This window comes from Chiloscyllium punctatum, chromosome 15, assembly GCF_047496795.1.
Source record: "Chiloscyllium punctatum isolate Juve2018m chromosome 15, sChiPun1.3, whole genome shotgun sequence".
Lineage (NCBI taxonomy): Eukaryota > Metazoa > Chordata > Chondrichthyes > Orectolobiformes > Hemiscylliidae > Chiloscyllium > Chiloscyllium punctatum.
In genome coordinates this window covers 80,359,581-80,386,650 of record NC_092753.1, presented here as the reverse complement: position 1 = coordinate 80,386,650, position 27,070 = coordinate 80,359,581, and the positions used below count along the sequence as shown (strand labels likewise).

At 42.5% G+C, this 27,070-nt stretch overlaps 1 protein-coding gene across 4 annotated transcripts; it reads right to left on the bottom strand.

Moving 5' to 3' along the window:
- Window positions 1–393: 393 nt before the first annotated feature.
- Window positions 394–27,070, bottom strand: LOC140486446 (uncharacterized). Of its 4 annotated transcripts, none has more exons than XM_072585625.1 (6): window positions 26,065–27,070; window positions 18,773–19,011; window positions 14,335–14,380; window positions 11,459–11,578; window positions 6,347–6,552; window positions 394–1,760 (listed from the first exon to the last, which is right to left on the bottom strand). In XM_072585625.1, exons 1-6 carry the CDS (start codon window positions 26,485–26,487, stop codon window positions 1,658–1,660), a joined length of 1,137 nt encoding a protein of 378 aa, XP_072441726.1. In that variant the 5' UTR covers window positions 26,488–27,070; the 3' UTR covers window positions 394–1,657. The 4 variants fall into 4 exon arrangements, with proteins under 4 accessions (XP_072441726.1, XP_072441723.1, XP_072441724.1 ...); XM_072585622.1 differs by lacking the exon at window positions 394–1,760 and adding an exon at window positions 2,630–4,751 and having other exon boundaries at window positions 26,065–27,068; XM_072585626.1 differs by lacking the exon at window positions 394–1,760 and adding an exon at window positions 4,372–4,488.

The window sequence follows — 27,070 nt, the reverse complement described above, 5'->3', positions numbered from 1 at the left end:
CTCATCAACACATAAGCCTCCTTCTTCTGCTTAACAAGAGATGCAATTTCTGTGGTAAACCACGGTTCCCTTACCTTATCATTTCCTCCCTGCCTGACAGGGACATACCTATCAAGGACACGTAATATCTGTTCCTTAAACCAGCTCCACATTTCTATTGTCTGCATCCCCTGCATTTTGTTACCCCATTCTATGCATCCTAATTCTTGCCTAATCACATTATAATTGCCCTTCCCCATCGATAACTCTTGACCTGTAGCATGTACCTATCCCTTTCCATCACTAAACTAAATGTAATTGAATTATGGTCACTCTCTTCAAAGTGTTCACCTAACACTAAATCATTACCAGGCACCAAATCCTGTGTGGCCTCCCCTCTTGTTGGCCCTTCGATATACTGTGTCAGGAAACCCTCCTGTACACATTGGACAAAAACTGATCCATCCAGCGTACTAGAGTAATAGCATTTCCAGTCAATGTTGGGGAAGTTTAAAGTCCCCCATAATGACCACCCTGTTCCTTTCACTCCTACTCAGAATAATTTTGCCAATCCTCTCCTCCACCTCCCTGGAACTCTGCAGAGGCCTATAAAAAACTCCAAGCAGTGTGACCTCTTCTCTCCTGTTTCGAACCTCAGCCCACACTACCTCAGTAGATGAGTCCTCGTCAAAAGTTCTCTCAGCCACCGTTATACTATCCTTGACTAACAAGGCCACACCTCCCCCTCTTTTACTGCCTTGCCTGTTCTTAATGAAAGATCTAAACCCTGGAACCTGCAACATCCATTCTGCTCCCTGTTCTATCCATGTCTCCAAAATGGCCACAACATCGAAGTTCCAGGCACCTATCCAGTGTCATACTGTCACTTGAACAGTTTCCTGCTTGACCTGTGGCAAGGTTTCACTCCAGCAGGAAGCTTCATGGAAATGAGCTGGAGTGTTAGGGCAAGGAAGAATGAGAAGAAAGTTGACGCAATGATATCTCGTTGCTCTGACCTAGTTTGTACATGGAGTAGATCTCTGGTGGATGTTTGTATGAATGCCATCGTACAGCAGGTTTTTGGGGGATGCGCTGTTTACCTTTCAGGTTGATAGATACGTTAATTTAACACAATCAGTTACTTTTCCTGGCATGTTATTGTCCTGGTTAATTTAGTCCTAAACAGCTGCCATAACATTGACGTAGCTCTGATCTAAGAAAGCAGCAGCACATCACATCAAAGACAGATGAAACTTTCTGTTCTTAAGAGTTTGTTTTGCTCATGTCTTTCTATCAACTATGCACTTTATTGAAAGACACGCTGCAGAAATCTTTGAAGCGTTGGACATGTATTGGGTGCAGTCAGAGTGCAGGAAAGGACAGTGGTATTTAGTAGGCCACCAGGCTCCTTTGCTGACAACGGCATACTTAGATCTCTTTTGTTCCTCCATTTGTCTCTTTACTTTATTAAATCTTTGCTAAATTTCACAGTTCCACTGCTAGCTCTGGTTCTTCCTTGAAGTGTGCATCATCTATGTCGTGTAAGCTGTTCAACTGCAAAGATATCACTCTGTACACATGCAGGTTCATCAAAAGTCATGGTACCAGGAATAGGAGGAGGACGCCCATTAATGCTCAGGCCGCTGAGGCTCTTACCCTCACTAATGACAAGCTGAGTTTATTCAGCATACAAAAGAATCAAAAATCTCTTGTGGCTCTGAGACAGGGGACACTGGTTTAAGTTCCACCTCTTCCAGGTCTGCATCCAATAAATTCTAAAGCTGAGATTAAAAAAACATTTTTATTACACAAAGAAAATTCAGTTTCTTACACATTTGGAAGATTAAGTTAAACCGGTGAGAAACTTTGATTATGAAAAATATTTTAATAAACATTTGACAATTCTATCCATCCGTAAAAATATTGTCAAACATGATAAGATGCTTTTAATAAAATTGTTGGAAGAAAAAGTGTTCCAGTGGGAACACAGGGAAGTTAGTGACACATTTAACTTTATTCAAGTCAAATTCTCTGTAGAATGTTGCAAACGTTGTGCTAATGAAGGATGCTGATGCTGGGAAATGAAGTGCTTTCCAATCCAGTAAACCAGCTTTAACAATAGAGAGCCTTCTCAGAGAACAGCTCTTTGCGTCAAATAGATTTTTTCTGGATTCAAACTTGAAAGAATATGCACTAATATAGGAAGGTGATGTCATATTTCTTGCAACAACTAACCTATGATTTTGCTGATTAAAATTGTCAGTTTGTGTCAAAGTAACTGTCCTTATGTTCTGGCAAGTGACCCCCATTGAAGATCCAGCTTGAAAATGCTCGAAATCATTTCACATGTTCAGTGCAAAAGGAAATTTGCATAATTCACCAGAGACTGAATTAGCACCCAAGGTGCAAAGCTGACATCTTTACTCCAACCCTTCTGTATTTGTATTTTATAACATTTGCACCTTACTTGTAAATCACGAAAAAGCTAGATGATGCTTTTGAATAATTCTGAAATAATTCCAAATACACTTCTTCATTTCAAATAAAATGTACGCATAATTGTGACTCTCATTTCAAAAGTGTGATAAGGTGGCATCTGATCTGAAACATTAACTTTCTTTCTCTCTTGACAAATTCTGCCCGAACTGAATACTGTCAGAATTTTCCATTTTTATTTAAAATTTCCACCATCCAATTTTTTTTTTGCTGTGTCAAATTTGAATTCAAAAATCAAAAATACTTTATCCAGTATGACTAAATATGGCAGGTTTCTTTCAACACAATATCAATAAGACATCTTTTGAATCAGCATTTGTCAATAAATTACATATGAATTATTGCAGTCACCTAATATTACAAACAGCTATGACAAAAAAAGTTCTCCCTCCCTTCAAATTGGTGTAATCAGGCAGTTGCCACTTTTTGGTCCAAATTTCAAATGCTAGAAACAGTGCTATCTTCAATCAGAGTTTACTTTGGGAAAAAAGCACAAATTTCATCCAGTTGTAAAAACTGCCTGCACATTACTCATCCATTCATTGACTTCATCTATACTTCCCGCTGCATTAAGAAATCAACCAGCATAATCATAGACCTCTAGGGGTGGCACAGTGGCTCAGTGGTTAGCACTGCTGCCTCACAGCGCCAGGGACCCAGGTTTGATTCCTACCTTGGGTGACTGTCTGTGTGGAGTTTGCACATTATCCCCAGGTCTGTGTGCGTTTCCTCCGGGTGCTCGTTTCCTCCCACAATCGAAAGATGTGCAGGTCAGGTAAATTGTCCACACTAAATTGCCCATAGTGCTAGGTGCATTATTCAGAGGGAAATGGGTCTGGGTGGGTTACTCTCCGGAGGATCTGTTTCTACACTGTAAGGAATCTAATCTTTATTGTTAATGTTCATCTCAATCTGCACCTCCTCAGCAGCTGTAACACTGTATCCTGCCCTCTGTTCTGTTACCCTGATGTACTTGTATGATTTATGAGAAAGTGAGGATTGCAGATGCTGGAGATCAGAGCTGAAGAAGGGCTCATGCCTGAAATGTCAATTCTCCTGCTCCTTGGATGCTGCCTGACCTGCTGCGCTTTTCCAGCAACACATTTTCAGCACTTGTATGATTTGCCTATAAAGTACAAAAGACAACACTTTTCACTGTACCTCAGTACACGTGACAGTAATCAAATCAATTCACTCCTGGGTCTAGCAGTGATTTGGGGAAGTGGGGGGCATTTGTTCTGAACCTTAAGTATTTGTGTGAAGGATTTTCCCCTTTATTATGCCAACCAACCACACTTTGCACCAGCTCATTAAAGCAGTGCTCTCTTTACAGATTTATGTCCCATAATTATCTCCCCTATATTTGCAAATATATTTCTCTCAAACTCTGAAAAGTTCTGAACAGTGGCAGTCCACTCCATTTACTCGCGTCTCACCCAAACAGGAAATTGACCTTTTCCTTTAAAATGTAAATAAATACTATTTTTGTTTTGAATATTTGAAAAGAACCAATATTAGTAACAAGCATGAAAACTCAGCAGGCAACATAAAAATAAACAAACATTTCAAAACCCATTCACTAACAGATTTCATTTGAAGTGGTTTTGCTATTGCTAATAAGTTCAAAGTCGGACTGAGTCCACTTGTGACAAAGATTCTTCTTAAGATTCTTCTGTGTAAGTTCCATAAGCTGATTCTCTAAACCATGTATTCTTCTCAATAAATTGTCATTTTGTGTTTTATAACTATCCCTTTCCTTAGTTGTTAGTTTTAACAGGGTTTTCAGGATCTCCAGTTGACCGTTATCTTGTGTGGAATGAAGGTCTTTGAATTTAGAAGTAGAATTTGAGAGTGACTGTACTTGTTGCTGTTGGAGCAGGGTGCTGGTGCGAGGATCTTCATTCCCAAAATCAGCCACACTGTCTTTTCCAGAAAATGGCAAAACTATGGGCTCTGCAACAAGTGATTGCAGAGGATGTCCACGAAGTAAGTTTTCACCATCAGGCCCAGAGTCTGTAGAACAATCCACAAGTTCAGACTTTACCCTTGACAAATCAACATCCTCCTCAAGTCTTTTCTTGTGCATTTCTTGAGGGATAGTAGTGTCATATTCTTCTGCATGTGACTGCCCTACACCAGACTGTGTGGTCATTTTGATTTCTCTTTGTCCATTTGAGCTGCCTGTTGTGGTCACAGCATGATTAGACAGAATCTGAGCAGCACCGTCCATCTTTAATCCTTTTAAACTCTGATTTTTGGATTTTGCATTCATGTGGCTACAAACATGAAACAAAAATAATTTAATCCTGAGACAAACTATTTTTTGTGATGTTTTTGCCACAGTTAGCATGGCTCAATTGATAACATTCTCACTCAAGTCAGAAAATTAGAGATTCCAGTCCTATTTGAGGTAAGGAAAACCTAACTGTTTTTAATTAACCTATCTTTCTAATCAATCTGTTCAGACATGTTATTCTACTGCTCTGGAGTGAATGGACTTGAAATCCGTGTCTTCTGGTCCAGGGCTAGGGACAGGAAGTCCGAATCTAACAATTCAGTGAATTGGTAAATGAGCAGAGGAAATTGGAAATCATGGATCTTATGTCATTATTCAAGTAAGATGTTCAGGCCGGCATCTTCCTTACCAATACTTCCAACATCATTGCTGCGTTTGGGACTATGCTATTTGTGAAATAGCAAACACAATAGCCTACATCTAAACAATGCTTCACTACAAATTTTTGTAGGTGACAAAATTCGAGCCATTTCTGAGGAAGGGAAGACCTTTTGTAAGTGAAGGTTCTCATTTGTAGATGGATACTAGCATCAGACAAAGTACAAGTTTGTATAGCAATCTAATACAGAAGAAGCTCTGAGCCATACAAACGCTATGCCTTTAGAGTTCCACCATACTCATTAGACACTCTCAGATCTAGCAATGCTTACTTCACTTTGGAATGGAAGAAAATTCATGGAACACATTTCAGAAACCCCTCTCACCCTCTGCCCTGCAGACTATTAATTATTAACAAAGTAGGATAGTAAAATTCCCTCTATCACTACTCTATTGTTTTTACATCATCACTATTTTCCTACAAAGTTGTTCTACACCACCTTTCCCTAGTTAGTGACTTATAAAATACACTTCATAATATAGCGGAATGCTGCTCCTATTATTTCTTAACTTCAACCAAATAGATGCTGGCCTTTATCTCTGTAAGACATCATCTCTCTCTAGTGGTGCAATGTTCTCCTTAATCAATACAACCAAACTGCCTTTCTTTCATCCCTATTTTTCTTGAAAATAATATGTCCTGGAATACTTAGTACCCAGCTCTGTCCTTTTTTGAGCAAAGTCCCAAGCCTCACCACATCTCATTCCATGTAACTATATTTTATTCCAGTACTTCAATTTTTAAACAAATTAATTCATAGGATGTGACATCACTAACTAAGCAAGTATTTATTACCCATTCCTAATTGTGCCTTGATTGGACTGGCTTGCAAAGCTCATTTCAGAGGGCAGTTAAGAGTCAACCACATTGCTGTGGGTCTGGAGTCACATGTAGGCCAGAAAATGCAAGGATGACAGATTTCTTTCCCTAAGAGACATCAGTGAACCAGATGGATTTTTTTACAACAATCAATAATGGTTTTGAAGTCATTTTCAGTCATTTAGTTCCAGACTTTTATTGAATTCAAAATCCACCATGGTGGGATTCAAACCAATGCCCTAGAACATAAGCCTGGGATTCTGGATTTCCAGCCCAGTGACATTACCCACAGCCTCCCTGGACTTACTTTGTTCTGAATAAATTGCAGGTCAAGAGAGATATATGCATTGCATATGAAACAAAGAATTATGTCTAACCTGGTAGGAGATCTCTTGGAGGATTCCAGAGGATTCGGGCTGGTGTTTCCATGCCTAGTGAGTGCTGGATTTGAAGTTTCCATTAAGCTGTTACCTGCGCTGGGTACAGTTTTCATTCTGGTCACTGCCCATTTTGTAATGGATGGGGTTAATGTCAGTTCAGGTGGAGTGGGATCGGGCTGGCCGTACATCGCGATGCGAAATGTCTGAGACAGAAAAAAAACTACAAGTGACACTAGGTCCATTTTGTCTTGTATCAATAAAATGAGTTTGAGGATTTAAGCTTTCTAGATTAATTTACGTTCTAAATTTGTTCCGTCCTCTCTTCATTGCTAAGATAGGTAGGTAAATGTTCTACAGGTGCTGACAGTCAGCTGATACTCCAGCCAAGTGGCATTTCTTCAACTAAGAACATAGTTAGCAACTGCTCACTACTTCATAAACATTCAAGAATTTGAACATTAGTTTGTCCTCACCCAGACTTTTCTCAAATAAGGATCACTGGAGAGAGATTTGGGGGTGGTGGGTGCTATGATACCTACATGTGGGAACGCAACATCAGAAGCAACTCCATGTTTTCACTGAAGTGCCCTATCTTGTAGTGTTGGAGCTAAAACCTTTTTGGAGGTCACAAATCCTCAAGAAAGAGCAACTTCCCATCCATTGCCTTCATCTATACTTCCTGCTACATCGGGAAGGCAACTAGCATAATCAAAGATCCCTCCCAACCCGGTTATACTCTCTTCCACCCTATTCCAATGGGCAGAAGATATAAAAGTTTGTATACACTACAAACAGATGCAAGAACAGTCTCTTCCCCGTTGTTATTAGAGCTGCACCTTCTCGGCAGCTGTAACATTGTATTCTGCACTCTGTTCTGTTACCCTGATGCACTTGTGTAGTACAATGCGCCTGTAAAATACGTGAGACAAGTTTCCAGACAACAGTCAATCCAGAAACAGTCAATCCAGACAAATATGAGGTGATGCATTTAGGCAAGTCTACTTCTAGAGCGAGTTATACAATGAATGGAAGAGCCTTGGGAAAAGTTGATGGGCAGAGAGATCTGGGAGTGCAGGTATATTGTACTCTGAAGGATGCTACACAAGTGGATAGAGTGGTCAAGAAGGCATATAGTATGCTTGTCTTCATCGGACGGGGTATTGAGTATAAGAGCTGGCAAGTCTTGTTAAAATTGTACAAGATATTGGTTCAGCCGCATTTAGAATACTGTGTACAGTTCTGGTCGCCACATTACCAAAAGGATGTGGACGCTTTGGGGAGGGTGCAGAGAAGGTTTACGAGGATGTTGCCCATTATGGAAAGTGCTAGGTATGAAGAGAGGTTGAGTCGGTTAGGCTTATTTTCACTAGAAAAAAGGAGATTGAGGGGGGACCTGATTGAAGTTTACAAAATCATGAAGGGTAGAGAGAGGGTGGATAGAGACAAGCTTTTTCCCAAGGTGAAGGATTCAATAACGAGAGGTCATGCTTTCAAAGTGAGAGGTGAAAAGTTTAAGGGGGATACACGCAGTAAGTACTTCACACAGAGGGTGGTGGGCAATTGGAACGCATTGCCAGCAGAGGTGGTAGAGGCAGGCACGGTAGATTCATTTAAGATCCGTCTGGACAGATGCATGAATAGGTGGGGAGCAGAGGGATACAGATGCTTAGGAATTGACCAACACGGTTAGGTAGTACGTTTGGATCGGCTCAGGCTTGGAGGGCCGAAGGGCCTGTTCCTGGGCTGTAAACTTTCTTTTTGTTCTTTTCCACGTACCTTGGTACTTGTGACAGTAAGAAATCAAATCAAAACAAGGGCTGAAGAACTGTCAAGTCATTTTACTGGCCATTCTTCTAAAATTTGATACACTGCATGCTGACCTTTGTGAACTGAAAGGGAATCAACTGCAGCAACTTCAATAGGTGCTTGTGGCTATAACCCTGAAAGCTGCCCCTTCTTTTCAGAACCTGTCAATATCACAGCGGAGGTAATCAGTTTGAAAAGAAACTCAAAGAGGTTATTAAAGGACAAACCATCCTTGAGATGTGGTGATGAATGTAATTTTTTTTGAAAAAAGGTTTACAAGAATGATCCAGAGGAGTGGTTGAGGACTCTGGGTCTATGCCTGATGGAGTTTAGAAGGGTGAAGGAGGATTTGATTGAAGCTTACAGAGTATTGAGGGCCTGCATAGAGTAGACATGGAGAAAGCGTTTCCACTCATCAGAGAGAGTGGAATTTCTTCAGCTGGAGGGTGGTGAATCTGTGGAACACATGTCCTCTTCGGCCTTCTGTAGCAAAGTCATTGAGTGTATTTAAGACAGAGATAGATAGGTTCTTGGTTAGTAAGGGCATCAAGGGTTACGGGGAGGAGATAGGAAAATGGAGTTGAGAAACACATCAGCTGTGATCGAATGTTGAAGTAGGTACCTACGCATCCACCACATTCAACATTCCGTCCCTCCACAACTGATGGACAGTGTGTGGAGTGTGTACAGTCCATCACATGCCCTACATCAATCCACCAGCAATCCACCTCTGTTATCAAGAAAGACAAGTGCAATGGATGCATGGGAACAGCATCAGCTTCAAGTTCCTCTCCAACCCACATGCTGTCCTGACTTGGAAGTACATTGCTCCTACCTTTACTGTTGTTAGATTAAATTCCTGGATCTTCCTTCCTAACCACAATATGGGTGTACGTATCCCCTATATGCTGCAGTGGCTCAAGAAGGTTGCTCACTACCACCTTCTCAAGGGCAATTAGGGATGGGAAATGAATGCTGGCCCAGCCTGTGATACTCATAATCCATGAATAATTTTTTTTTAAAAAACTACCAGTTGATTTAGATTAATTACATTACAGGCCCTTTGGCCCAACAAGTCCACACCAACCCGCCGAAGCGCAACCCACCCATACCCCTTACCTAACACTACGGGCAATTTAGCATGGCCAATTCACCTGACCTGCACATCTTTGGACTGTGGGAGGAAACCGGAGCACCCGAAGGAAACCCACGCAGACATAGGGAGAATGTGCAAACTCCACACAGTCAGTCGCCTGAGGCGGGAATTGAACCCGGGTCTCCGGCACTGTGAGGCAGCAGTGCTAACCAGCAGAGGGCCTGTCTAACAGAAGTCTTAAATAAACATATTCTGGTTCCCTATTCGTAGCGGTGAGCTATCACTCTCCAAATGACAGTGTAGGTGAGGTCTGGTGTTCACAGCAAACATTGGTGAGGAAATTGTGTGGATGCAACCTGCAATTTTTGGCCTGGATATCTTCACAGAGTCACTGTGACAAGGTAACTGCAGATCTGAATTTAATCTTGAAGCTGACTGTTACTTGAATACAAAATACAGATCATCACTGACACAGATATTCCTAACATCATCCTTGAGGTGAAATTCTTCTGCATGGTTAACAAGGGCATGAGGCTAATTGGGTATCTCCCCTAAAACCCAGCACAGGTAGGCTGAGCCAAATGATCTGTTTCTGCACAGTATCATTTTATGACTCTTTGTTGCTGCGAACGGTTGAGTCAGGATCTGAATTTACGTGTAAATTTACTGTTAAAGCCTGTCCAATTCAAGCAGATTCCGCAGTATCTTTACTTTTTCACTTCCCCTTTCTATTGCTCCATGAAGCAAATAGAAAGAAGAAATGATGTGGGCTGTTCAGCCTGAAACCTCACAATCCGTCATCCAGTCAGAACCCGTTACTTTAGGAGATAAAGTTACTGTAAATAGCCAAGTAATGGCTAATCGCAGATAAAGGTCGACCATTGAACTTTACCTAAAAATTCAGACTCCCTCAGGCTGGTCAGATTCAGACTCAGGATTAGTGATGCTGGAAGAGCACAGCAGTTCAGGCAGCATCCAAGTAGCTTCGAAATCAACGTTTCGGGCAAAAGCCCTTCATCAGGTTGAAGGGCTTTTGCCCGAAACGTCGATTTCAAAGCTACTTGGATGCTGCCTGAACTGCTGTGCTCTTCCAGCACCACTAATCCAGAATCTGGTTTCCAGCATCTGCAGTCATTGTTTTTACCAGATTCAGACTCAGGCTGGTGCAAACTCCACTCAATGATGGATCCATAGAATAACAACCACAGGTCAACCTGCGACATCAAGGCTACCATGTGCTGTGTCCCTGTTAATCCCCACTCTATTATGGCAAAATGGTACCAAGAACAGACACCACCCACTTCAAACCCATTGAAAATATAATTCACACATCAAAATACTTCTGACTCCTTTTGGGAGTGGGCTTGTTAGGAACAGTCTCCAGTCTGGTAACTTCAATAGCAATAGTAAGGGTTGGATTGCAACTTCCTCAAAACTATTATTTGTGCAAAAATCATCCTGGTACTTTCTGTCTAAACATTTAATCTTAGAAACAACTCTTAGCTAACTCTGTTCGGTAGCTCGGGTTTGCAGGTTTTGTTCCTCTTTCGTGTTACAAAACCTATTCACCACACCATCTGCTGTATCCTTCCAGAAAATGATGACGTAGCAGTTAAAGTTCAAGAAGACCCAATCAGGTGGGGGAGCAGAAATAGACCATTCAGCCCATCGCATTTCCTCCACCATTTGATGAGATCATGGCTGACCTAATGATCCTCAACCCCATTTTCTTGTTTATCCCCATAACCCTCGATTTCTTCACCGATAAAAAAAACTCTGTCTCTCTTAGAGACTTAATGACCCAGCCTTCACTGCCCTATGCAATAAATAATTCCACAAATTCACTAGCCTTAGAGAAGAAATTCTTCATCTTTCTCTTAAATGGGTGACCTCTTACTCTGAGATTATGCCCTCTGGTCCTAGAGTCACCCACAAAGGAAAAAACAAACTCTCCATATCTACCCTGTCAAGCTCCCTAAGAATCTTTTACGTTCCTGAAGCTTCTGCTGATCCTGGTGATATGTAGTGGCACAACCTGAATTCCAGCTTGTACAGGACAACACAGCACTCCAGTTAGCCAAATACAAAGCCCCATTCAAAAAGGGCAAAGGGCTACTCAGAGCTAGAGAAGAGACACACATGGCCTGTTGGTCACCATCAAATTCAATCTTTAAATTTTACACTTAGTTTCTGTGCAAGAGTCTTACCTGTGCACCTAGCTTCTGGCTCACAGTTTCTTGGTCCTTTTGAAGTACCACTGTTTCCTGTTTAATTTGTTTTACAAGGTCTTGAAGAGCTGTAATTTCATAAGCTTCCTGTGAGGCAGGCTGGGGAAAGAAAACACATTTCAAATCATCTAGAGGAGCATTTCTATCATGACATTATTTTGCATTTTGTTTTGGAAATCCAGCAGTTGCGAAGGCCCGAAAGCCGAGAATGTCTTGGCCAAAACTCTGTCTTTCTCTTCAATACTCCTTAAAAATCATCTCTTAGACCAAGATTACAGTCACCTGTCTAATATCTCAAAATCTGGCTTGGTGCTAAATTTTGTTGGGAACACTCCTGCGATGTGCCCTCTTTAAAATAAACAGGAACTTAATTCATTTTACTATGTGGAAGGTGCTATATAATTGCAAGTTTTCACCTTTGTGAAACTGATGATTATCAGGAATGGAAGTGGGAATCAGTCATGACTTAAAGTCATCAACAATTGCGCCATGGGAGAGAAAGTGAATTACTCACAAGGCAATAAATATTAATATTGTGCATTACCTTTTCCTATGTGATGAACAAAACCATTTTCAAAAGTCAACTAGAGTCATAGGGATGTACAGCATGGAAACAGACCCTTCGATCCAGCTTGTCCATGCCAACCAGATATCCCAACCCAATCTAGTCCCACCTGCCAGCACCCGGCTCATATCCCTCCAAACCCTTCCTATTCATATACCCATCCAGATGCCTTTTAAATGTTGTAATTGTACCAGCCTCCACCACATCCTCTGGCAGCCTATTCCATACATTTACCACCCTCTACATGAAAAACTTGTCCCTTAGGTCTCTTTTACATCTTTCCCCTCTCACCTATGCCCTCTAATTCTGGACTCCTCCGCTCCAGGGAAAAACTTTGTCTATTTATCATATCCATGCCCCTCATGATTTTATAAACCTCTGACGCTCCAGGGAATACAGCCTCAGCTTATTCAACCTCTCCCTATAGCTCAAATCCTCCAACCCTGGCAACATCCTTGCAAATATTTTCTGAACCCTTTCAAGTTTCACAACATCATTCCGATAGGAAGGAGACCAGAATTGCACACAATATTCCAACAGTGGCCTAACTAATGTCCTGTACAGCTGCAACATGACCTCCCAACTCCTGTACTCAATACTCTGACCAATAAAGGAAAGCATACCAAACGCTTTCTTCACTATCCTATCTACCTGCGACTCCACTTTCAAAGAGCTATGAACTTGCACTCCAAGACCTCTTTGTTTAGTAACACTCCCTAGAACCTTATCATTAAGTGTACAAGTCCTGCTAAGATTTCCTTTCCCAAAATACAGCACCTCACATTTATCTAAATTAAACTCCATCTGCCACTCCTCAGCCCATTGGCCCATCTGATCAAGATCCCATTGTAATCTGAGGTAACCTTGCTCACTGTCCACTACACCTGCAATTTTAGTGTCATCTGCAAACTTACTAACCAAACGTCTTATGCTTCCATCCAAATCATTTATATAAATAACAAAAAGTAGTGAACCCAGCATCGATCCTCGTGGCATTCCACTGGTCACAAGCCTCAAGTCTGAAAAACAACCCTTCACCACCACCCTCTGTCTTCTACCTTCGAGTCAGTTCTATATCCAAATGGCTAGTTCTCCCTGTACTCAATGAGATCTAACCTTGCTAACCAGTCTCCCATGGGGAACCTCGTCAAATGCCTTACTGAGGTCCACATTAATTACATCTACTACTCTGCCATCATCAATCCTCTTTATTACTTCTTCAAAAAACTCAATCAAGTTTGTGAGACATGATTTCCCACGTGTAAAGCCATGTTGACTATCCCTAAACAGTCCTTGCCTTTCCAAATACATGTACATCCTGTCCCTCAGGATTCCCTCCAACAACTTGCCCACCACCGACGTCAGGCTCACTGGTCTATAGTTCCCTGGATTGTCCTTACCACCCTTCTTAAACAGTGGCACCACATTAGCTAACCTCCAATCTTCCAGCACCTCACCTGTGACTATTGATGATACAAATATCTCAGTAAGAGGCCCAGCAATCACTTCCCTGCTTCCACAGAGTTCTCGGGTACACCTGATCAGGTCCTGGGGATTTATCCACTTTTATGCGTTTCAAGACATCCAGCAATTCCTCCTCTGTAATATGGACATTTTTCAAGATGTCACCATCTATTTCCTTACATTCTATACCTACCATATCCTTTTCCACAGTAAATACTGATGCAAAAAACTTGCTTAGTATTGCCCCCTTCTCCTGTAGCTCCACATAAAGGCCACCTTGCAGATCTTTGAGGGGCCCTATTCTCTCCCTAGTTACCCTTTTGTCCTTAATGTATTTGTTAAAACCCTTTGGATTCTCCTTAACTTTATTTGCCAAAGCTATCTCATGTCTCCTTTTTGCCCTCCTGATTTCCCTTGTAAGTATATTCCTACTGCCTTTATATTCTTCTAAGGATTCATTGATCTATCCTGTCTATACCTTATATATGCTTCTTTCTTTTTCTTAACCAAACTCTCAATTTCTCTAATCATCCAGCATTCCCTATACCAACCAGCCTTTCCTTTCACCCTTCCAGGAATATATTTTCTGCGGACTCTCATTATCTAATTTTTGAAGGCTTCCCATTTTCCAGCAGTTCCTTTACCTGCGAACATCTGCCCCCAATCAGCTTTTAAGGAATACAACTGCAACTCTCTATTGAGGATCATTTGACAATAGCAACTTGTCTATCTTTTGAATTTGGTCTTCAGACCTGCCCTTACACAAAGATACTGTGCTTCCCAAATACAATGCAAGGAAGATATATAGAATGGTTTGCAAACATACCTGTGTTTTTTGCTGTACTGCAGCCTTGTGATAATCATTTAATTCACTGGAAGGAAACAGAAAATATTAATTTCAACCCTATTGCATTACTTCAATCATTTTTGAAGGACAGAGTCATTAGATTATGCAATGCAGACTTACAATCCAACAAAGGCAGGTTTTAGCTGATTAGATGAAAGAATATACAGCAATTCTGGAATGATATTCTTTCATCGCCATGCCCTCTTTCCATATAAAGAGCAGAACGTTAGTTATCAATAGAAAACAGTTCACTAACAGGCAACATTAGCCACAGGCAGGTGAGTTGTGAATTTATAGAGGACAAGGTCGAACAAAGAATTTCCTTCAAATGGAAGCAGTGTTAGAGTGTATAGATAATCAACCTACAACACTCCTGTACAGTCAAAACTGCACCATTGGGATGTTGAATATTCAGACAGGTTATGAAGCTAGCATTTTTAAACTGTCCCCTATTAAATGAAGTCAAGTGACGTCTTTGGCCTTGCACACACCCTCCAGTCATCAATGCCAGTTTATTTTGCACTCCCTTATCCCTTCATTCCATGTTGGTTATTCCTTCAATCACTCCTTACTTTTTTGATGCTATCTTGCTAACTCCCTCCCTGCCTTCAAAAGCAGAACATAGAACATAGAACAATACAGCGCAGGACAGGTATTTCAGCCCTCAATGTTGCGCCGACCTATGAACTATCATCATCCATGTGCTTATCCAGGGATTGTTTAAATCTCCCTAATGTGGCTGAGTTACCTACATTGGCAGGCAGGGCATTCCATGCCCTTACCACTCTCTGAGTAAAGAACCTGCCTCTGAAATTTGTCTTAAAACTATCACCCCTCAATTTGTTGTTACGTCCCCTCGTACACGCTGACGTCATCATCCTAGGAAAAAGACATTCACTGTCTACGCTATCTAATCCTCTGATCATCTTGTATGTCTCTAGCAAATCCTCTCTTAGCCTTCTTCTTTCCAATGAGAACAGACCCAAGTCTCTCAGCCTTTCCTCATAAGACCTTCCCTCCAGACCAGGCAACATCCTAGTAAATCTCCTCTGCACCTTTTCCAATGCATCCACATCCTTCCAGAAATATGGTGACCAGAACTGTGCACAGTATTCCAAGTGTGGCTGCAGCAGCGTTTTGTATAGTTGCAGCATGATATTGCAGCTACAGAACTCAATCTCTCTACGAATGAAACCTAACACATCGTATGCCTTCTTAACAACACTATCCACCTGGGTGGCAACTTTCAGAGATCTATATACATGGACTCCAAGATCCCGCTGCACATCCACACTACCAAGAATCTTTCCATTAACCCAGTACTCTGCCTTCCTGTGATTCTTCCCAAAGTGCATCACCTCACATTTAGCTGCACTGAACTCCATTTGCCACCTCTCAGCCCAATTCTGCAGTTTATTCAAGTCCCCCTGCAACCTGTAACATTCTTCCAAACTGCCCACTACTCCACCGACTTTAGTGTTATTTGCACATTTACTAATCCATCCACCTATGCCTGTGTCTAAGTCATTTATAGTCATTTATAAAAATGACAAACAGCAGTGGTCCCAAAACAGATCCTTGTGGCACACCATTAGTAACCAGACACCAGGCTGAATATTTCCTATCAACCACCACTTGCTGCCTTCCTTCAGAAAGCCAGTTTCTAATCCAAACTGCTAAATCACCCGCAATCCCATGCCTCTTCATTTTCTCCAACAGCCTACCATGTGAAACCTTATCAAAGGCTTTACTGACATCCATGTATACTAACTGAATGAGGTTTGTGAGACACGACCTGCCCTTGACGAAACCATGTTGACTATCTGAAATTAAATTGTTGCTTGCTAGATGATTATAAATCTTATCTCTTATAATCCTTTCCAAAATCTTTCCTACAACAGAAGTAAGTCTCAATGATCTATAATTACCTGGGTCATCTCTACTGCCCTTCCTGAACAAGGGCACAACATTTGTAATCCTCCAGTCTTCTGGTACTAAACCTGTAGACAATGACGACTCAAATATCAAAGCCAAATGGTCTGCTATCTCCTCCCTAGCTTCCCAGAGAATCCTCGGATAAATACCATTAGGCCCAGGGACTTGTCTACTTTCGCTCCTTCTCGAATTGATAACACCTCTTCGTAACTAACCTCAATCCTTGCTAGTCCTATATCTCTTATCACATTCTTCTCCTCTACAATATTCTCCTTTTCCTGAGTGAAAACTAATGAGAAATGTTTGTTTAGCACCTCTGTGATCTCCACAGGGTCCACACTCAACTTCCCACTTCTGTCTTTGACTGGCCCTTTTCCTACCCTAGTTATCCTTTTATTCCTCACCTCCCCTTTTGACATGATTTTTTTCTTCCTCCAAACATTCCTCCCATGCTTCTTCTCCATATTGATTATTATCCACTGCTAACTACAGACATAAGACATAACTGTACATAATAAAACATTGTAGAACGGCAAGCTATTGAGATTTTGCTTTACTTTGTGTAGTTGTGCTTTTATTAAAATTCAAAACTATTGATAAAGTAAAGCTTAAGACTGTACTTTTATTAACATGTTCATCTCCACATCTTGTCATGTACGGTGACTACACTCAGTGTCAGGAAGATACCCCTGATGGCTATGTGTATGTGCATAGATATTTTTAAATCTACCTGCTCAGACACACCTTTGGAGCAGATAGGACTAGAACACAGGCCTTCTGGTCCAGAGGTAGGGTCATTACCACTACAAGGGCAGATGAGAATGGAGCAGTGTGGACCTTAAATTGAAATAGTGTTGTGGTGGGTACCTGTATGATGCAAGGATAATTTGGCTTGGTTGTGAATTAAGTAAAGAGTTGAAAATGTGTTGCTGGAAAAGTGCAGCAGGTCAGGCAGTATCCAAGGAACAGGAGAATCGACGTTTTGGGCATGAGCCCTTCTTCAGTTTCCTGAAGAAGAGCTGATGCCCGAAACGTCGATTCTCCTGCTCCTTGGATACTGCCTGACCTGCTGCACTTTTCCAGCAACACATTTTCAGCTCTGATCTCCAGCATCTGCAGTCCTCACTTTCTCCTGTGAGTTAAGTATACACACCCTCTCCTCGAGTCCAGGGTTGAACATTCTGGGCAAACTCATACTCAAAGGATGGTGTGTTGGGTAAGGAACCATCAGGCTAAAAGGCATTAGGAGCATACCCCAAATGAGTCTGTAGTCTGAGGAAAGGAGGGCCGAATGAGATGACAATGGCCAGTACATTTAAAATCAAATTTATACGTCTGGGTCAATCCTATTCTTCAACTACATCAACCAGGATAAGGAACTGCAAGAAAATTACAGCCCATAGAAATAGCCTACATAACAGACTAATTGAGACAGGTTAGCAAATCAGTGTCTATTATTGCAGAGTGCGTGATTATCATTCTCTTGATTCTGAGATTATCAATTCCTTTGTGTGTTTGTGCGTTGCATTTAATTGGATGCCACCTGTTGCTTATTTTTCCCGCCCAGGGAGTCAACAACCCTGTTGATCCCTGCTGATAATTTCAAAATACTTGCTATATCAATCCCTAATCCTCCTTTTGATTCTCTTCCTCGGTGCAATGGAGATCCTATTTGGCTGTGTGCTTGAAATCTGATTGGAATGGGAAGATAGGAAGACAGATAATGAAGGGACAGTAACCAATCTTGGTTAGTTAACATTATATCTCGCTTCTCTGTAAATATTTCTGAACCATTCAGGCAGATATGACATCTGCTTACTTGGTACAAGACCTTAATGGGACACTCAGACTCATCATCCCATTTGATATGTTCATGATTCAGTTACCTCTAGATTTGACAATGTTCTCTTGGTTGGCTCCCTAACCCTTTCCTTTTAACCCACCACGCGCATGCTCACTGACATACAGTGGCTCAGACCCCAGCAACTCCTCAGTTTTAAAATCTTCATCCATCTTTTCAAATCATTCTGGGGCCTTGGGCCTCCTTGCCTCTCTAATCAATCCCAAACATACCACCCGCTGGGATCAATATGTCCTTCTAATTCTGCCTCATTGCTTATAATTCCAGGAGTTACTGAGGCCTTTAGATCTAGAATTCCATTGCCAAGACACTCTCTCTCTCTCTCTCTCATGCTGCATAAAAATTACCTCTTTGACCAAGATTTCAATCACCTAATATCTTCAAACATGGCTCAATGTTAAACTTTGTTTGAGACCACTCCTGTAAAGTGCCTTGAACACAGGACTTAGCGAGTTTTACGATGTTAAGGTGCCAATGTAATAGTAAGTTGCTGTTGAGTTGTATGGCATTTTTTTCAATTCATTCATGGGATGCGGGTGTCACTGTCAGTTACTGCCTATCCCGAATTCCAAACATCATTTCATAAAAGAACAGAGTCGTTGTGGGAGCTCATATGCAGACCTTTGGCAGTTGGAGATGGATACAGCATTGGATGGTGAACACAAATCCTCTCCAGTGCTTCGGTAACTGCTGGGTGCTGAGGTAGCAGGCCATTCACCTGATGCCACAGCCAGATCAGCCAGGCCAGGCACCACCTCATTTCCTGACACAACCCAAACAGGAGAAACTGTACTCAGAGAAGGTGAGGGCAGCACCACAGGAGAATATCTGGTATGTCCTGACAATTTAGCGTGAAGCTTCTGTGAAAAGAACAAAAAAAAAGTAAATCAATCAAAGCAAAGATAAAAATGGAAAAACACTCAATTTAAACCGAGTGCAAAAGAACCGAGGGACAATTAGGAGAATATCTTTCTTGAACATTTTGATATGGAGTGCTTAGCATGAAATGGCAGCAAAGCAGATACAATACGAGGTTCAAGAAGGAAATAAGATAAGGTACACATTTGAAAAGGAGGATTTTGCAGTACAGTGGGGATGGAACAGAGGGGAAAGACTGTTGGATAATGTTTTGGAAACTGAAAGAGGTGCAATAATTCTCATGGTCACCTCTGGTCCGGTTTGATTCTAATTTTCCCCAAATTCAATTTCAGCAACATGAACCAACTACCAATCATCTTGACATCTTCACACACTCAACCATTTAATTTCAAATTTATATGCAGTATTGATTTCTGTTATAGCCACAATCCATTGATATCTTTAATGTAAGCAATTATTGTGCATCAAAATGCAGAGAGATAACACACCATGTAATCCAATCATTTTCTTCAGTGATGCTTCAAATACAATGGAAGGAAGCGCACCGCCATCTCACACACTTACAAATAGTGACCAAAATATTTTACATGCTACCTCAAGAGTGAAAATTACCTTGTCAGCCTTACACTTTTTTTAGATTAGATTAGATTCCCTACAGTGTGGAAATAGGCCCTTTGGCCCAACAAGTCCACACCGACCCTCTGAAGAGTAACCCACCCAAACCCATTCCCCTCTGACTAATGCACGTAACACTATGGGCAATTTAGCATGGCCAATTCACCTGACCTGCACATCTTTGGACTGTGGGAGGAAACCGAGGCAGCAGTGCTAACCACTGAGCCACTGTGCTGCCCCATTTTGCTCCTTGCCCATTCGGGTATCTGTCTAGACAAATCTTAAGTGACACTATCGTTCCCACCTCTACCACCTCCGCGGGCAATGTATACCAGGCACCCACCACTCTCTGCATGAAGAACTTTCCATGTATATCTCCTCTAAACTTTTCCGCTTTCACTTTGAACTCGTGACCCCTAGTAATTCCTGTTAACTGAAATATAATTCCAATAGCACTATAGTCCACCATTTGTTTTGTCTTTTCGTCTAATGTTTTAACTTATGATATGCTTGCATCATTAGTACAAGTCTCTGGTCTGCCCGTTGGCCTGCTGTAGCAGTGATCTCCATTTCTCAAGGCGGCTTAATACAGTTTACATGGCATTAAACCCATGACAAAACCCAGTGCACCCAATGAACTGATGAGAGAGAGTGGGGTTTGAGAATGGTGGGATGGCGATGTCTCTGCCTCATCAGGGAATAGTTATATCGAGAACAACCAGATTCCAGCCACATTCCACTCCAAAACAATCTTAATTCATGGGACGAAGTATAATGCAAACCAGGAACTCCTCCCTCCCTCCCCACTCTTTGTAATTAAACGATGCATTTGCAAATCTACTGACAAGAACGTTTTGAACTGATCTTTGTAGCTCCTGAAAATACTCTGCAAAGCTTTCAATCTCTTTCTTCAGTGCTGTGTCCATTTTTCAAATATGCCTCTGAAGTGCCATGGGATTTTTTTCTGCATTAAAAGAATTTCTAAGAATGGTGAGCTTTAAGTATACACATTGACACTAGAAAATGTTGTATGTGATTTTAACACAAATTTACTGTTCTTTAGGATCTCTCATTCTGACTGATGCCATCTGTTGAAAGAGAATGAAGAGAAAAATCAATATCACCACTAGTTTTATTGGTAGTAATTTACAACAGGAAAATTCACAGAGGTTTATTGGAATACACATCACATTTCACATCATGTCTAAAAGCTGGCACTTTCAAAACTACAATGTTCATTTAGTACTGTACCAAGGTGTCAAACAAGATTATATGCTTAAGTTATTGAATCAAACCTACACACTGCAAGTTTACATGTGAGAGTAGATTTCTGTTCATTACAATCAATGGGTGACTGTAGAAGAAGTCACATATGCTTTCCTATTTAGCAAAATGCAGAGGGATACCAGAACTCAGAGCATGACCCAGCACTTTGGTTGCAGAGAGAAGCAAGGACCTTTTTGTCATTGTTTCTAACTATTTTCGTCAATGGTGTTGACTGGTACTGGGATATGTTCCAAGCACATCACTGTCTCCATGCTCCTTCTTTAAATGTTTGTCTAAAGACATTCCCTGCCAACTTGCTGGTGGCCATCATGTCATTATCAAGTATTCTCATGCAAACTCCACAAAGGAAGTAAAAATAAAAATAAAAACTCAAACTGCATCTCCCCATATTCTCACAACATCACCAAAGCACTTCAGAACCAATTGATTGTTTTTGAGGTACAATCATTGCAATTGTGCTAATTAAAAGACAGTTATGTGTGTAACACAAGATCCCACAAAATGGAAGGCAATGGTAGCAAGAATGATCCAGCACCCTTGTGCAAAAAGGGAGGGAGACATAAAAAAGATAACTATAGGCCAGTTAACTTTGCATCTGTCATTGCCAAAACATTACAGTCTATTGTCAAATGTACAATAATATGTATCTCTAAATGATCTGCTATGATCAAACATAGTCAACATGGCTTCATGAATGGGAAACCATGTAATATAGTTGGATTTTCACGAGCCCATGATGTTGGGGGTAATATATTAGCATGGGTAGAGGATTGGCTAACTAATATAAGATAGAGTTGGGCTAAAGGAACCATTTTCAAGATGGCAAACAGTAACTAGTGGAGTGCCACAGGGATCAGCGTGAGAGCCACAACTATTTACAATACATATTAACGAGGTGGATGAGGGAAGTGAACTTACTATCGCCAGGTTTGTGGGTCAAACATAAGTGGAAGGCAAATGGTGAGGATGATGTAACTAGTCTACATAAGAATGGAGAAAAGGTAAGTGAGTAGGCAAAAACTTAGCAGATGGGATGTAATGTGGTGAGGTTGTGTACTTTGGCAGAAAGAATAGAAGAGCTGAATATTATTTAAGTAGAGTAAGACTGTAGAAAGCTACAGCGCTGAGAGATTTTGGGGGTTCGAGTGCATGAATCACTAAAAGCTAGCATCCAAGTTCAGTGGGTAAAAAATAAGGCAAATGGACAGTTATCTTTTCTTTCAAAAGGGAATGGAGTATAAAACTAGGGAAGACTTGCTATAAATATATAGGGCACTCCTCAGACCATACCACAGGGCACTCCTCAGACCATACCACAGGGCACTAGTCAGACCATACCACAGGGCACTCGTCAGACCATACCACAGGGCACTCCTCAGACCATACCACAGGGCACTCCTCAGACCATACCACAGGGCACTCCTCAGACCATACCACAGGGCACTCCTCAGACCATACCACAGGGCACTCCTCAGACCATACCACAGGGCACTCGTCAGACCATACCACAGGGCACTAGGCAGACCACATGTAGAATACCAAGAACAATTTTGACTCTGTTATCTGAGGAAATATATACTGTACTGGTATTGGAGACAATTCGGAGAAGGTTCATTAGGTTGATTCTGAGTACAGAGGGAATTTTGTTTATAAGGAGTGGTTGAGTAGGTTGGGCTTGCCTTGCACTCACTAGAGTTTAGAAGAATGAGAGGAGAATTTATTAAGCATGAAGGATTTTTCGGGGGCTTGACAAGAGGTTATTCTCACCTGTGGAAGAATCCAAGACTAGAGGGCATGATCTCAGATTAAAAGGTCACCCATTTAAGACAGATGATGAGAAATATATTCTCAGACGGTAGTGAATCTAATTCTTTATCACAGAACTGTTGAGACTAGGTCATTAAGAATATTCAAGGCTGAGATGGATTGACATTTTTATTGATAAGTAAATCAAGGGTTATGGTAATGCGACAGGAACTTGGAGTTGAGGATTATCAAATCAGTCATGATTTAATTGGATGCTGAAGCAGACTTGCTCAGACAAATAGCCAACTTCAGTTCTTATGCCTTATAGACTTAAGGAATGCTCATCTTCTAAACAACACAGACAACAAAAATAGATGGGGACCACAAGGTCAAGTGTTGAAACATCACCTTTTTAGAAATAATACTCATGGTATATGGCAGCAGCATTTAATACACATTCGCAGTTGCCTTCAGGAACTGATAGTGAACCATGATCAGCAATCTCAGGTCATAGTTAAATATGAGCCACATATAGGCAGCAAATTTCTTCCCGAAAGAACATTAGAGATGTGTTTTTGTGACAAACTGACAATAATCAGTGGTATTGATCCTTCATTCCACATTTACTTAATTTATTAATTCTTCCTTTCCCAGCGGTGGGATTTAAACTCATGTCTCCAGATCATCAGTCTGGGCCACTCAGTTACAGACTACACCTCCTCCCACCCTGCCCCCTGTAAAAACGCCATCCCATATTCCCAATTCCTTCGTCTCCGCCGCATCTGCTCCCAGGAGGACCAGTTCCAATACCGTACAACCCAGATGGCCTCCTTCTTCAAGGACCGCAATTTCCCTCCAGACATGGTCGACGATGCCCTCCACCGCATCTCTTCCACTTCCCGCTACTCCGCCCTTGAGCCCCACCCCTCCAACCGCCACCAGGACAGAACCCCACTGGTACTCACCTACCACCCCGCCAACCCCAATGTACAGCGTATCATCCGCCGTCATTTCCGCCACCTCCAAACGGACCTCACTACCAGGGATATATTTCCCTTCCCTCCCCTATCAGCATTCCGAAAAGACCACTCCCTCCCCCCTTACTTCCCTCCAAGGCCCAAGGGACACTTCCATATCCGCCACAAATTCACCTGCACCTCCACACACATCATCTATTGCATCTGCTGCACCCGATGTGGCCTCCTCTATATTGGGGAGACAGGCCGCCTACTTGTGGAACGTTTCAGAGAACACCTCTGGCACACCCGGACCAACCAACCCAACCATCCCATAGCTCAACACTTCAACTCCCCCTCCCACTCCACCAAGGACATGCAGGTCCTTGGACTCCTCCATCGCCAGACCATAGCAACACGACGGTTGGAGGAAGAGCGCCTCATCTTCCGTCTAGGAACCCTCCAACCACAAGGGATGAACTCAGATTTCTCTAGTTTCCTCATTTTCCCTCCCCCCACCTTGTCTCAGTCAAATCCCTCGAACTCAGCACCGCCTTCCTAACCTGCAATCTTCTTCCTGACCTCTCCGCCCCCACCCCACTCCGGCCTATAACCCTCACCTTGACCTCCTTCCACCTATCGCATTTCCAACACCCCTCCCCCAAGTCCCTCCTCCCTACCTTTTATCTTAGCCTGCTGGACACACTTTCCTCATTCCTGAAGAAGGGCTGATGCCTGAAACGTCGATTCTCCTGTTCCTTGGATGCTGCCTGACCTGTTGCGCTTTTGCAGCAACACATTTTCACCTCTCAGTTACAGGCCTAGTAACATAATCACTATAATTAGATTCCCTACAATATGGAAACGGGCCCTTCAGCCCAACAAGTCCACACTGATCCTCCAAAGAGCGACCCACCCAGACCCATTCCCCTACACCTAACACTATGGACAACTTAGCATGGCCAATTCACTTAACCTGCACATTTTTGGGCTGTGGGAGGAAACTGAAGCACCTGGAGGAAACCCACGCAGACACAGGGAGAATGTGCAAACTCCACACAGACAGTCACCCGAGGCTGGAATCAAACCCGGCTCCCTGACGCTATGAGGCAGCAGTGCTAGCTACAGTGCTACAGTGCCACCCAAAATGCTGCTATGCTACAGTGTTCAAACATATTGAATTCTCTAGGCTTATCACATAGAAACGGAGAGGGAAATATTTGCATTGATTTGTATCAGATCGTAGATACACCTACAAGAGGTGCCCATGGCACAATGCTAGGAACATACCTACTGTTTACTTCATTTCCTCTTTGCCAGTCATGAAATAAATTATTCCCTAACGTAGAAGATAATCTCTCCAACCTATTCCTCTGTGTATGTTCTTCTCTTTCAAAGGTATCTTAAAGAATAGCCCAGAGTAGTTACCTGCCTGCAAATTCTTCCTCTCATCAGCATCTTCTGAATCTAAAGCCAGCACTCTTACATTATCCATTGTTACCCATAGACTGTACACTGCCGAAAGCAGAACAAGTGTACAAATCCAACAGGGCACCACGCTGAAACTTTCGCTGTTACAGTCACAATAACATTACAATAGAAAGCAAAACACTAACAGCCCTTAACAAACAAAAAGCTAACAGCAGCAGATGTTGGAAATCTGCAATCAAATAGAAAATCCTGGAAATCCTAGAATCCCTGCAGTGTGGAAGCAGGCCATTTGGTCCATCGAGCCCACAGTGACCCCCCAAAGAGCATGCCGCCCAGACGCATCCCCGACCTATCCCCGTAACCCTGCATTTCCCATGGCCAATCCACCTCAACTGCACATCGTTGGGCTGTGGGAGGAAACCCACACAGAGAGGGGGAAGCTGTGCAAACTCCACACGAACAGTCGCCCAGGGTGGAATTGAATCTGGGTCCATGGCACAATGAGGCTAACCACGAAGTCACTGTGCTAAGATAGGCAACATCAGATGAGGATTTGTTTAGTTTCTCTAGGAGTGTTTTAAGAACTCTCTTCCTCAAAAAGGCACTGGAGGCTGGATCATTGAATGCCCCAAAGTAGATTGATTTTTGCTTAACTGGGGAATATTGGGTGGGGAAGGTGGAGTGTTGGAAGCTAGGAGATGGAGATGAGACCATAACCACATCAGACACCGTCTTTTGGAATGGTGCCTGTCGAATGGTTGGCACTTCTCAATGTGTCAGGCAGTATCTGTGGAAAGGACAAGTCAGTATTCAGGCGAAGGGTGAGCACCTGAAAGATTAACTTGCTTTTTCCCTGCTGGCAGCTCTATATAATCCGCCAATGCCCAGCTGAAGCTCAGGAGTTCACTGCAGAGTCAGGAAACGCTGCCCACTCAGTCCGAGCGGAGTTTAAAATCCTGAAAGCTCCTCCGAACAGCACTGCTCCCAGGACTCACTCACCCAGGTTTGCTGGACCCCGGCCCTCTCATCGCAAAAGCTTTCGAAGCTGATGTTGCGGCTGCGGAAACTTCGGAGCCAGCCGTTGGAAGCCTTAAAGTCCGGGATGCCCAGCTCCTTGGCGAAGCGCAGCGCTGCTCTCTGAACGGCCGGCCCGTTGACTGCCAGCCCCTGGGCTCGGACACGCTGGAGCCAGCGGCACACGGTCAGGTTGAGGTAACCGTGCTGCAGGCGGACACACAGCCTTTTCCGAGCCGTGTCTCGGTGGCCCTGGTAGGCTTGCAGGATTTCCGCTTTCCTCTTCAGGATGGTCTGGACCTGGGTCTTGCCGATGTTGAACAGCCCCGCCAGCTGCCTCTGGCTCTTGCCTTCGCTTTGGAGAATCAGCTCCACTTTCTGCTTCATGGAGAGCTCGTTCCTGGCCATCACCGACAAAGTGGAGGTTGCAGAGAGAGAGAGAGAGGGGGGGGAGGGTTATCTGCTGTCTACAGCTATTTCCCACAAACTGCTGCTGAGGCCATTTCAGGCGCCCGGATTGAGCAAGGACATTCATTTAGCAATGACTTATTGGCTGTTCAAACATCATGTGGCTCCCCTCTGCAACATTTTAAACATTTTGATGAATTAAGGTCCACTGTAACATGACCCGGTGACAGGCTAAGACTGCTCAGCTGCCATGGCATCCAAGCTAAAACATTGAGCTTACTTTTATCGATGAATTAAGTATAACTGCCTCTGAGGCATTGTGTTTTGTTTTGCTGTCAAACGAGGGACTTGATCTGCCATCACTGTTGTATCTTTAAATGTAGTTTTTAAAGGCCCGCCTTTTGGGGGTGTGAGGGGCGGAGAGAGACTGGCAGACTAAGAGGGCAAACAGAAAACGGCTTTCTGTTTAGCCCTCCTTTCACTATGATTTTTCGCAGTGTTCCTATGCTGCTTGGAACAATTTTCTGGGCTGTGAGAAATTGTGATTGCAAATCCTCCTTTGCTCCTGCAGAATATTGACGGG